Here is a 13100-nt window from a genome sequence, read left to right as displayed (position 1 = left end):
TCTCTGAGCAGCCCTGGCTTTTGTAGAACTCATTCTGTTGACTAAGCTGGCCTTGAACTCAGAGATCTGCCTGCTTCTGCTTCCTGAGTGCTGCGATTAAAGTTGCACACCACCACCAGGCTTAGAAGGCCTGTTTTTTGTTTTTGTTTTTTATATTTTCGCCAGTGTCCACAAGCAGTGGGTTCATAGAACTCTTGAAGCTCCCAGGCCAAAAGTGCCACCCTTAGTCTACTTTTCAAATATGAGAAATATTTAGAGTTAAGAATGGCTTTGCATGGGTATGTGGTCCATCTCCTAATTTCTTACAATCTTGCCTTATTCCCACCTTGCCTTCCTCTCTTCTGTTTGCCTGAGGTTGTGGGTGGGAAGACATTTGAGTCATTAAAATGTCTATAGCTCAAGTATGAGGACCCAAGTTCAGATCCCCGGGACCCTTATATACACTCATTGGAAGCCAAACTAGATGAATGAATTCCTTCTGTCCCTAAAATTAGGGTAAGGAGTGACTGAAGAAGACACTTGATGTAGACTCCTGACCTCTACCACACGGGCTTCTCTTCTCCCACAAAAGATTTCCATCCTTTTATACACCAATAGTCATCCTAGCTCAGGGCATTCAGCTTAGAATCCCCATTTTAGCAACCAGGGGTGCCTACATCTTTACATTTTCCTGGGTTGGAGCCTGAATCTTTGCTATAGCCCAGCTCTTCTCAATGTGGTGTGTGTGTGTGTTTCCCAAAGTAGGTTAACTCTGGCTGAATTCTCTGACATTCCTTCAAGTTTCTTGATAAGAGAGTCTTAATGATACAACGCTTCAGAACTTTTTTGATGGGCATTTTGTTTCTTCAGTGGTAACTTGGCTGATGTTTCAAAACATCTATTTACCACAATATTTAGGTTTTCTGAATAATTCGTATTTTCTTCATCGGTCTCCCTTGTCTTCTCCACATACCCCTTCCCTGGTACTGAGGATGGAATTCAGGGCTTTCTGCACAGAGGGACTACCAAATACTGTTTTCCTGACAATTCACTCTGAAGCCCATGCTTGTCTGACCATGTAGCCCAGGCTAAACTAGAACTTGATCTTCTCCTGCCCTGACTGCCAAGTACTTGGGACACCTCAGTACTTGCTCCAGTTCCGATCCCCTCCATTTCCCAGGGCCAAGCCACCTCAGGACTTGAGTTCTCTTCTGAACTTGTCTTGCCTGTGTCTTCTTTGACCACCAATGCCTGGCCCACCCATAGTGGTTGATGCCATGCTAGTAAGATCATAAGACAGTTTTAATGTGGTCACTCCCCGCTCAAAGTCCATGGTTTCAGTAGCACAGCAGGCCATGCTGAGGGGACAACTGCATGGGTTCCCAGGTCTTGCTCTGGGTAGTAAATACCATGTTGGGATCTGTCATCTGCTAAAAGAAAAGCAATGTGTCTATTCCTGAGGCAGGCAACTAGGCACCAAAATACATCCCAACTCAAGTTATGTTAGGAAATTGATTCCCTTCAGGGTTAAACTTAGTTTGACTTCTATCCCATATTCCAGGAAAGAATTCTAATGATAACGTCAAACGTTATGTATGAGAGTGATAACCCTGACTGAGTTCTAATCTATTTAGAAACTATTTCAAATATCACTTTTTTTCCATGACTTTGTAACATCTTTGTAACATCATGTACACAAGACTATGTATTTCCATGGATTCACTGCTGAATATAATTCCTGCTGCTGCATTTCTAGGGTCTGCTGTGGTGCCCTGGAAAGGAAAAATCCTTATAAATGAGTGAGTCTGATGAACGACTTTTCCTATGTGCAAGTGGGGTAGTCTACAGTAGAACTTAACACTTACTTTCTGTATTAGGACTAAAGATGAGACTGTGCCATCCACAGACTGCTCTTTGTCCAGCCCAAGGAGTGTCACAGACGAGCCTTTGCCTTTTATCCTATTCCACGCATCTGTCTCTTCTACGGCAATAAGAGCCGAACTTTTGACACAAATCTTATTTAAACTTTTGGAAGCCCCAAATTCCTAGATTCTATTTTTCTGCCAGAGAATCCCTCGATATGCGAGCAGCCACAGTCCCTTAGCTGTTTGGCTGGTCTGCTTGCCTCAGTGTTTGCAGTTTTCACATTGCTGTTCTCTAGCACAGACAGAGAATGAAGGAACTTCAGTTTCTAAGACCTGAGACTCTACTTACAACACTTAATCTTCAGAGTAACAATTTGTTTTGTTTCAAAATGTGTGAAGTGGTTTATAGACAAAGACAACGTTTCTTTATATCCTTATCTTTATTTCAACAATTTTCTATAATAGCTAGGAGAATACAGCACTAATGACAGACACACTAAGCACAGTAGACAGCTATAAATTTAGAGCATAAAATGTCATTCTGATATTGTTTTGGCTTTCCTTTTAGCATTAGGTAATACCCAGTGAAAAACTCGTGTTTCCAAGGCTTTTGTTGATATGAGGTGAATTCTTGACATTCGAGAAGATTTCCTGTGCGATACTCTGGAGTGGGTTCAGTTTAGATCCAGCGAGGCTTGGTAACGCCTCTCACCTGTCAGCATGCATTTCTGCTTCCCCGACTAACCACTTTGCAGAGATCAACTGTGCAGATCAAGGAAATTCTTTCTCCAGATCCAAGGAAGAAAAAGATTAGAAAACTGCAACCATTTACTGTATTCCAAAGGCAGGTCCATTTCATGGTAAGTGATGAACAGTTGAAATAAAACCACAATGGGTTAAACGCCATGAGCTCATCTGTACAATACTGCTGGAACAATTGAGACTTTCCCAAACACAAGAAAATCATTTACTTCAGAATCCACAAAAGAACACAATTCTGGATCATAAATCACAACACAGATCTACACTTAAAGGAGAAATCACCTTTTGTGGGAAAAAAATAATGGCTCACATGACTTAGAGAGCTAAGATTTTATTATACATAGAGACAATAAGTTATTTGAAACTACTGACTCTGGAAAACGCATTGGGGTTATTAACTTTGCAAGCATTAAATTGTACACGGAAATTTCAACCTTTAAAAACAAACCCAAAACTTCCCCAACTATTGCAAACAATAGCACTGCCGAGGAAATGTTTGTTGCTTTTAGATATGTTATGAGTGTAGTTCTACCCACTAAGTTAAGCTAACAAACATTTTTAGGAGACCAAATTATAAAATAAAAATGTATAAAATGCATTTGGGAGATGTTTGACATGGCATCTTTTGCTTTTTGACCTATTGAGAAATTGACTAAACTCTAAAGTTAATTTAGGTACTATGCTATGGTGGATTAGAACTTAATACAGCTACTTTCTTGTTTTTACTCAGCCTTGTACAGTAGGGCACCACACAAAGTTTTTAGAGTTGTATTTTTGCCTTTATTAGAAAGGGTTAGTGAAAGGCAAGCCACCCACAAATACACCAACTTCTGGCCGGGTTCCATGCATGCTAATTTGCTTACTGTTCAGGGACTTGCACTAACCCAGAAATATTCCTAAAGCTAACATTTCATTGGTTGCTTTATAAATTCTAACCTCTGGTTGGAAATGGTTGCACATAGGTAGCAGGATATGCAGAAAGGGGAGAAAGGAATACGTGGTGGTGGGAAGCCACACCCAATTCAAATCCTTACAAAACCTTGAGAAACACGGCAAGATAACCCTCACTGAGGACAAGTTCTGGGGAACTTAAGGCAGCTCTAGAAGGGAAGGGGCAAGGGTTAAGGCGGCCCTCACAGCACAGCCTGAGAACAAACTACAAAGCACTTTCCACAAAATGCTTGTGGCCTCAAGCATGCATGCCCACAGCACAGCTCCTAGCACCTCCCCTGCGGGCTGTGTGCTGTGGCAATTCCAAGTTTACACTGACTCGCCATTGGCAGACAGCCCCAGGGAGGGAGGTACTTAGTGTCCTGGGTTCCTCTGTGCCTCAGACTAAAACTAGAGAGTTCTCTGTAGGCTGTGTAGTTCAGCCTGGGGCTCTCACAGGGAAACCTCATGGTTGTGGAGAGTGGCCTGCCTTGCCTCTTCACATCTGAGGTTTTCACTGCTACCCGCCCTTCTACTTCAGACAGCCTCTAACTCAAGAGTCCGCACCCTGTCAAGGAGTACTGGTTCACCACAAAAGGCAAGCCTAGTCACAGCTAGTGCTGCGGGCACTGCGCACTGGTCTCCCAACAAGTAAGCTGGTGCTCATCATTCATCTCTTCCCACATGCCAATAACGACACAGAGCACCCTTACTAGCCAGGTTACCCCACAGCATATGGAGAGACAGGACAGCCTCTGCCCTTACTGCTAAAAGGCAGTGCCACTTCCAGCGAGCCACTGACCATACCATTGTCCCAAATTATCATCCCCATTGATGGTGGGAGCTGTCTCCTGTGGATGCTGTGAGGAAGTGAGGTAACGGAGGGAGAGTTGCTGGCGTGAAGCACATGCACTATGGGTACTCTCTCTGCACTACTTCCAACAGGACCACAGTGTCACACACGGACATTTGCTCTTCATCCTAACAGGCTGATGCTACCCGGAGGACCCTTGACCATGCTTCCTGAGGAGCTCTCAACTGGTGACTGTGTGTGTGTGTGGGAGAGGCACTGCATGTGGAGTTCTCAGGATGGCGGCAGCTCCTCTTCCTACAACTGTCAGAAAACTAATTTCTCACAATAATTGGGACACTGAGGCCTGAAGTATCTTCATAGCCTTCTGTATACACCATTAAGGAATATGCGCATGACCTACACCTGCTCACCCATAAGGAGTCTCTCTTTAGCTACTGAAGTGAATCAGTAACAAATCAGGCAATCTAAACTGGCACAGACTGACATCCCCTATCACTTGGCTCTGGATTACAGTTCTGTCTGTACATTTGCTTTCCAAAGTAGTGCCAGGTAGTATGGAATGTTCAAAGTTCCAAAGGAACCACAAGTTGTCCTTTGTGCGGATTGATTTGTGTTGATCTTTTCCTCATTTTGAGTTACTCGAAGGCAGATTCAAGCCTGGGGCTAAGAAAAGAGGCAGGAAGGGAAGAGAAAAGGCGTCTTTCCTCACTGTGGATCCTTACTGTGGAGTGAGTGAAGCTACAGCAGGTCAGTGGTGGCTGCTGGGAGGGGCTACTGCAAGGAAGAACTGCTGTGCTGTTGTGTCTTTCAAGAGCTCCTTCTTTGTAGTCCAAGCATATCATAGTGGAATTATGGGAAAGCCAATTAGTGGTAAGGTTAAGGAGTACAAAAGTGAGGACGGGAGTGATGATGAGTCCCACGCATGCCAGCCAGGGCCACAGAAACCCATCAGGCTGGTAAGATTAGGGAGGTGCCGGATGGGACAGGTAGGGGGAAGGCTGGGTGTGTGTTTGAAGCTAGGAGAGTATGGATGACAGAGTGGGGGTGAGCACAAGCCTGGTGCCTCTCTCCTTAACAAAGCAGTGCAGACAATCACTATCTGGGTTCCGATAGCTTGAAAGAGTTGAAGCTTGGAATCACAGCGACTCTGAACCATTGTCACTGAAACCCGAGAACCACAAAATGGGAGCAGCTGTAGAACAGGAGCCCCAGCTTTGACAACAGAGAAAAATGAGAGAAAGTGCTAGAAACTGTAGGGCACAAATGTCTGAAGTAGGGAAATGGGGTTTCAGGGACAGAGCATGACAGCCTGGTCCTGAAGACAAGACTCGGGGTGTGCATCAGCTTCCCACTCAGGACTAAGCTGGGAGCAGGGTGTGGGCGTCCTGCCAGGGCTGAGTGAGGGAAGACAGCCTACACAAGGCTCTGTTTGCTTAGCAAGTTCTTCCACCCACTACCTCTATGCTGTCTGACTCAGTACTAGTGAGATGGCTTAACTGTTCACTGCAACAATACTGAGAACCCAGGAAAACTGAAGACGTTGAGTAGTGTTGTAGGTTCTGCAAATAAATCAATGCACTGGAACTGAATAGGAGTTGAGACTCACTCAGTGGTAGAGTACTGATTTAACACACAAGAGGCCTTGGGTGTAATTCCCAGCACTGCAGAAAACAAAATTTCCTAAACAAACAAACAAACAAACAAACAAACAAAAAGTTTATCCTGTAACAAAAGTTACTTAAACTAAGTAACTTTCAAATAATACAAATAATTAGGGTGTTCTAAAAGACCTAAATGATGTATGTTAAGAAAAGATTGTGGTTACATAAACTCGTGACTTAGTGTACTAACCCTAGGGAACTGACAGGCACTAAACATTGGTCTTTACAACAGGACAGAGTAACTGTGACCCCTTTCTCTAGAAACCCCGCATGCGTGAACTGTAAACAGGGAAGTGGCTGGAACAACCAGTTGTCCAACCCTCTTACTTTATAAACAAGGAAAGTTTATAAACTCCAGTAAGATAATGAACAATAACTTCCGTTTACTAACAGTATTTATCACTGACTTGAAACCGTTTAGCTCTCAGGAATAATATTGCACATATTTAAATGCCACTGTTTCAGACCAACCACCTTACAGTAAACCATACAAATCGATGATTGCAATTAGCAGCCAAAGGAACGAAAGCTAAGAATTTGCTCTTGCAAAACCCAAAGGATTTATTATATAAGAGTTCCAGAAAAAAATGGAGATTATGCTTAATTAGAATTTCATAATGAAAACATACAGAATCTGGGTCTTACTGAACCAAATCCTCTATAAAATTTAATAATCTTATATTTCTTACATAAATCTTCTTAATGTATTTATAATATGATGTTTTTAAAGTATCCAGTGGTATCTGAGAACATTTATAGAGGTTGCAACACCTAAACCCTCTGAATTATAATGATTTATTTATATGCCTATTTTGAATAACTTATAGGATAATCAGTTTCAAGATCTTAATCATAAATATTCTGATAGTCCTTTCTAGATAGTGACTGAAACTAACACTTAATAAATTAAGAAGAAAACTTGTCAAGGTTGAATCTATGCCTGGCAAGAATCAGATTTCGGAACTGAAAACAAGCAACTTCACACAGCACTAAGCATGATGTGCGATCCGCACGGGTGACTTATCAATGTAATACCTCCTGATCAGCAATGACATCAACAGCCACTCTGCCTAACTCTACTTCCCCAGTGTCTGCTACTCGAGCCGATGAACCTGTGGATAATTGCATATAATCCAGTTAGAACTGGTCTGGTTGAATTGTAAACAGAGCTGATGAAAGAGAAGCTTATTTTGTAGTGCCTAATAAGACTATCACTTACGTCAGGAGACAGCACACAGCAGCCATTTAAGATGCTCAGTAAGCTACAGTACAAACCGGCATCTACGCTGCCTAGCAACAATGTCTTTCACATGGCTATGCCGTACTGACAGATAAGGAAGTTACTTGGCCAGTTACTTTAATGTTGCCAGTTTATTTTTTTTGATCCAGTTTGACAATATTACCATGATTGGCTCCTAAACTGCTATGATATGTATTCAGTGATTTTCTTCAGTTCTTTGTGCCTTGTTCACAACAGTTCAGACATATGGGATTGTACTTAAATGCAGCACTAAAGACTTAAACTAAATGCTGTCAGCTGAAGACAAGCCCCTTTCATCTTTTCTTTCACTCTTCCCTGCCACCATTCAGCTGTATGTAAACTCAGGGTTCCCAACTGATAGAGAATGAATGTTGCTTTAAAGGTAACAGTACAAGGAGCGTCTTCACAATTGAAAGGATTCTGGGGGGGAATTCCAGTTAGCATCTTCTTCTAGAGATAATCAGTATTTTTTTTTCTTTAAAAATGTATTTTCAGTAGCTCACTGGAAACAACTGTTCATGTTTTGAGGAGAAATGCGTTCTCTACATTTGCTTGGGTAGCCCTTCAGACCCTTGCAATGAAGCCCAGGCCCAGGCTGGCTGGAATCTGGATGGTTTCTAGGGCCAGGGAGGATGGGTTAAAGGGGAAAGTGACAGGAAAGATGTGTTTTGCATCCATGAGCAGCTGTGGAGAGTCTTTCCTGTCTCGTAACCGCACCTGAGGGTATTATGAAAAAAGACAAACGGCATTGTAAGATATTTTCTTACCAAAATTCCTATTAAAAATTTAAAAAAGTTAACTTTTTTATTAAAATATTTATGGATTATAAACCTATATAAAATAGTGAATGTACTATAAAGTAAAATGGAAATGCAAAAGATAAAAACACATTATCCTTCCAAAAACATTGTGAATATTCCATTCAAATGACTTTCTGGTGAAGCAGCAAGAAAGAAAACAGCATCTCACCTGTATAGTGCGGATAAATGAAACAGAGACCCTTTCCTCAAACTCATTAACGGGTGTGTACAGATTCAACACTTTGACGATCTGGAGAGAGAAAAGGGAAAGACGTTTCACAAACAGGCTGGCTGGTCAGGATCTGGGAAGGACCACTGTACCTCCCTTTCAGTTTTACCCGGGTGGGCTGGGAGAGAGGGAAGGAGGAAGCAAAGGGCACACTTGCCTTGTGTTTCAAGTTTTACTGGAAGAATGTAGTCATGTAACATTTTAAGAAGAAACAAAAAATCAGAAAACCATTCAAACAGTATAAATACGACACAGAGAAAAGTGCCCCTCTTCATCCTCTCCATCTCTGAGAGCAACAATGGTTGCCCATGTTCTGGGCCACCGCTGAGCTACTGTCCACAAGCCTTTGATATTTTTATACAATTGGAATTCATTCCAGTAGTGTTATTCTTCAATAACACTGTTTTCACATTAAAGCATATATGGCCATATTAAAATTATAGAATTAAGTATTACTCGTTTTAAACAATCTTAAAAATTCATGTTTAGAACAGAAAGACATTATAATGAATAACACAAAGATAAGGTCTTTAAAGCAATTTAACCAAAAAGTTAAGAAGTAAATTAATAATGATCTTAAAAATAAAAAATAAATAAATAAATAAAAGGCCATTGCTCTTTTCCTCTTATGGTATTGGAGGGCTTGAGACAGATCTCTATGTACTCCAGGCTGGCCTGGAATTCACTATGTAGCCCCATTTAGCGTCAAGAACATCACTGTTTACGTGAGGTGGAAGTGTTGTTTTGAGATGGTTTTGAGATGCAGCCTAGGCAGGTCTCAAACCTGCCGTCCTCTTACATCAGCTTCCGTGTGCTGGAATTGCAGCCTGCACCACCATGCCCAGCCTCATTTTCAAGTTACCGTTTAGAGCTGTGCTAACACACTAGTTATCACAGTCCCACGTGGTTATTTACATCTAAATGAGTTACACAGAAAGTTAAGTACAGGGCAATGCCAACCTATAGGAAAGAGTATGGTGAGCGCCAGAGAGACATGGAATAAAAGTCTGAGTGACACTCTCGATTCAGGACTCAGCCACTCAGAGACAAGGGTTAAGGCTGCACAAAGGACAGCCAAGTAAATCAAGTAAATAACCAAATTAAAGGTCTACTCAATTCTTTGGGGCATGTTGAAATAATATTGAAATAATTGAAACATTGAAATAATAAGTGCTAGAGCACATTCTCTAAAAGCTGGAGGGCAGGAAACATATGTTGTCAGGTTTCCCCACTGTACCATTACTTCCCGAACTTGGTGGAAATGGGGAAGACCTCAAGACCATTACCAGTACTGAAATTTTCCACTCAAAAGTAAGTTTACAGCAATAATCTCTGTAAATTTCGGCACTAAGAAGCTATGACTGTGATCCTAACAGTTTTCCCTGAGTGAAGTGAATCTCCAGGCCAGCGATGGAGAGCTAAGCATGGGGAGATGAAATAGCCCAGTGAAGAGGACAGCAGGCACTTCTGAGGCCTTCCTTTGACTGCTGCTGGCTCCCCTAATGCCATTCCTGTCCTGGCCCTTCCTCAAGTTCCGTGCTGTGAGTGCTACCTCTCAGACGGCTGTCAGTGCTTCTCGTAAAGCATTAAGAACAGGACATGCTACATTTTTTTGGGATATCGTTAGCTTCAGGTGTTTCTGTTTTCCCTACCGAGCTGTTCGCTCATGAAGGTGGAGATTTCTTATTGTAAAGTAATTACCTCCACAGGTATGCTACTGTGTGGTGGGGATTAATCACATCTAGGACTGAGAGAGTAAGAATTATTCTGTGTATGTGGGCAGCACCAGAGCTTGCATGTGACGGTCAAAGGACAACCCTTGGGAGTCGGTTCTTCCCTGTGCATCTCAGGGATCAGGCTCAGGTCATCAGGCTTCCCAGTAAGTGCCTTTATTGCCAGAGCCACGCTACTGGCCCCAAATAGAAGAAGTAAAGAACCATTAATGACTGAGTAACATGGAGGTAACGTCATGGAACTGAATTGGAGCTCTACAGCAGATATTCCTCGCGAGAGCAGGGACTTGGTTTTATTCCAGGTTGCATGGCAGGGCCCAGAACATCACAGAACACCATGCACTTACTCTTTGCTGAATATTCTACACATGACTATGAGCAGGACTGAAATTAACTGATAATAAAATCCCTTCTAAAATAAATTCCAGGTTTACACTGACACGTATCTTCTCTGCCAAGGAGGGAGGTCAGTGAGGAGAGAGGAGTCCCGGCAGGCCTGACTTCTCAGAGCTCCTCTGGGAAGCCTACTATGTGTGTCAAGCCTACTATGGTATGGAGGGCCGCAGTACCTGGGCTGTGGTCAGAGCGTTGCACATGGAGCAGATGGCTTCCGCGTCATCGTCAGTTTTCTTTTTCACTTGCAAAAGCTGAGCAGCCTGGATAAGAGGTTCCAGAGTCTCTTTTGCCCCACTGTTCATTAGATTCTTGTCACGTAGCCATTCTTCCAATTGACTGACATTGTACCTATGCCAAAAATAAAAAGAGAAAATGTAAGAGAGAATAAGAGAGAAAATGCAAATTTGCTGAATGCTGTCATAAATGTCTTAATTTTGTGTATGTAGCCGTGTCAGTTAATATGACAGGTAGTATTTTTATTCAATTTTCTAAAATCTAATCAGCTGTGCTTTAACATTTATCATGAAGTCATGAGGCTTATAATCGTAGTTATGTAAGACTGAATGACAAGAGACTGTAACTCTTTATTGAAAGATGGAAACAAAGTCCCTGGAGGGAAAGTTATTAGACTTGCTAATAAACGAAACTGACTATATCATGTGACTCTGTCCTTGTTAACAGCTGCCTAGAATGTACTTCTGGCTTCTGAAATTCAGGCTCCCTTTGCATGATAAACCTTCTGATTCTTCACGCACTCTGTCTTCCTTAAGAAGACTCAAAATGGTTGAGTGAACAGCCAGACGCCCCAACATGTGCCCTGTACTCAAACTTCCCTAGGGAAGGGCCCTGACAATGGGGACAGTGGCCTGAGAAAGTCTAGAGATAGAAGAGAAGAGCAAGGGAACACCCTTGGAAGAGACAAAGGCTCTACGGATGCTAGACTTTGAAGAGGCGCCCAGCTAACTGATGGGAGGTTTCAACTACAGTTAAAGCAGACAGACAGACACACGGTCAGAATTCAGTCTTCAGGCAGACGGAGGGAGGCACTGTGATAAGAAGGCGAGTGACTGCAGCTGGGTGTAGTGGCTCACACTTGGGAGGTAGAGGCAGGAAGATCAGGAGTTCCAAGTTATCTTTGGCTACACTGTGAGTCTGAGACCAGCCCGGGTACATGAGACCCTGTCTTAAACAATAGGTCAGAAACGTCACAAAAAGTTAGAATCTCTGAATGGAGGTTGTACCTCACAGTGAGATACGAGTGAGAATGGTAAACATAGAACACTACAGTTTGCTAATAGTAACTATAGATTTTGTAGGAAACACCCTCCCGCCCCTTTTCTTTTAGTTTTTTTGAGTCAGGGTTTCTCTATGTGGTCCTGGTTCTCCTGAAACTTGTTCCAGAGACCAGGTTAGCCTCAAACTCCCAGAGATCCACCTGCCTCTGCCTCCTGAGTGCTGAGATTAAGGGTATGCACCACTACCACCCGGTGAAAATCCTTTTGTTTTCTTCCAGTGAACATAACAGATGCTTCAGAATAATCATTTGCTCTCCAAATTCAGTTGTTACAATAATGATGCAATGGTGAGGGAAGTGGGTATGTAATATAGTTGCTACTGGGGATGTCTGCTGTATGCCTGTACTCTTAGCTGAAGCAGAAGGATTGTGGGTTCAAGACCCATTTCTCTAAAACAAACAAGAAACTAAAATAAGTGGAAAATGGAGTATAATTCGTCTTCAAATTCAAGTGTTAGTAAATGATCTCTTTGGACCTATTATTTTTCTTTAACTTAAAATTTTAAAAAGGAAAAAAAAGTGTTTGGCTGGGCATGTGTACACATACCATGCACATGCAGTATGCGCACAGGCCAGCTGGAACTGGAATTAGAGAGTTGTGAACAACCCTGTAGGCTCACCTGACCTGGGTCCTGTTCAAGAGCACTAAGTGCTCTTAACCACTGAGCTACTTCTCCAGATCTTATTTATAAGTGGGTTTATCTTCTTTATATTCTTAATATGGAAAGATATTTCTAAGAGCAACAACAAAATATTACAAGGTTTTGTTTTTCCTAATATTTTCCTATTATGCAATCAAAACAAATAAGAAAGGAGAGAAAAAATATACACTGTAGTGAATCTTGCACATCTCTATACTCCTATGAACAAGGTAGCTTAACAGAAGAGCAGGCCTTCCTCCTGAGCACTGAGAACACATCCAGGCCCAGGAGCTGGCTCGTCTATACCAGTCCTTCCCTTGCTGCTGGCCACATGATACTGCTCAGAGCCGAGCCATCATCCATCGACCGGCAGGCAGGCCTGTCACAGGAGGCTGTGTGTCACAGGAGGCTGTGTGTCACACGCCGGTGTCTGCTCACCGTATCTGCATGCCTTTGCTCCAGGAGCACATGTCCTTGCGCAGCAGGAGGTTGTTCAGGGTGATGGCGCCCACGATGTAGAACATCTGCTTGACCACCTGCTTGATTAGCTCTGGGTCCATGCCATGCTGACACATGACGGAATGGAAGGAGTTGAGCTGCCGCAGGATGGAGTCCAGTGTGTAGGTGCCCTCATCGGCGATACTGGAGGTTCGCTTTCTGAGTCCTGTGGGCTTCACCCCAGATACTCCCTGAATTGTTTCATGCTCTAGCATGCCTGAGACTGTAGAAATATTT

General features: G+C 42.7%; 1 protein-coding gene across 8 annotated transcripts in view; it reads right to left on the bottom strand.

Annotated features, from left to right (window-relative positions):
* Positions 1-2265: 2265 nt before the first annotated feature.
* The window catches only part of Myo5a (myosin VA), a 167654-nt gene continuing 156819 nt past the window's right edge, over positions 2266-13100 (bottom strand). For 7 of the 8 annotated variants that reach the window (XR_015626373.1, XR_015626374.1, XM_087560520.1 and 4 more), the window contains 4 exon segments: positions 12804-13086; positions 10604-10778; positions 8242-8322; positions 2266-7989 (listed from right to left, as the gene is read on the bottom strand). Coding sequence is in view for 6 of the 8 variants with exons in the window: in XM_087560520.1 (XP_087416646.1) it covers positions 7837-7989; positions 8242-8322; positions 10604-10778; positions 12804-13086 (692 nt within the window). In the remaining 2 variants the exon portion in view is untranslated. 8 annotated transcript variants of the gene reach the window in all.

This window comes from Rattus norvegicus, chromosome 8, assembly GCF_021556685.1.
Source record: "Rattus norvegicus strain SHRSP/BbbUtx chromosome 8, alternate assembly SHRSP_T2T, whole genome shotgun sequence".
NCBI classification, from domain to species: domain Eukaryota; kingdom Metazoa; phylum Chordata; class Mammalia; order Rodentia; family Muridae; genus Rattus; species Rattus norvegicus.
Note: the sequence above shows the minus strand (reverse complement) of the source record. Positions and strands in the feature narration are given on the sequence as shown.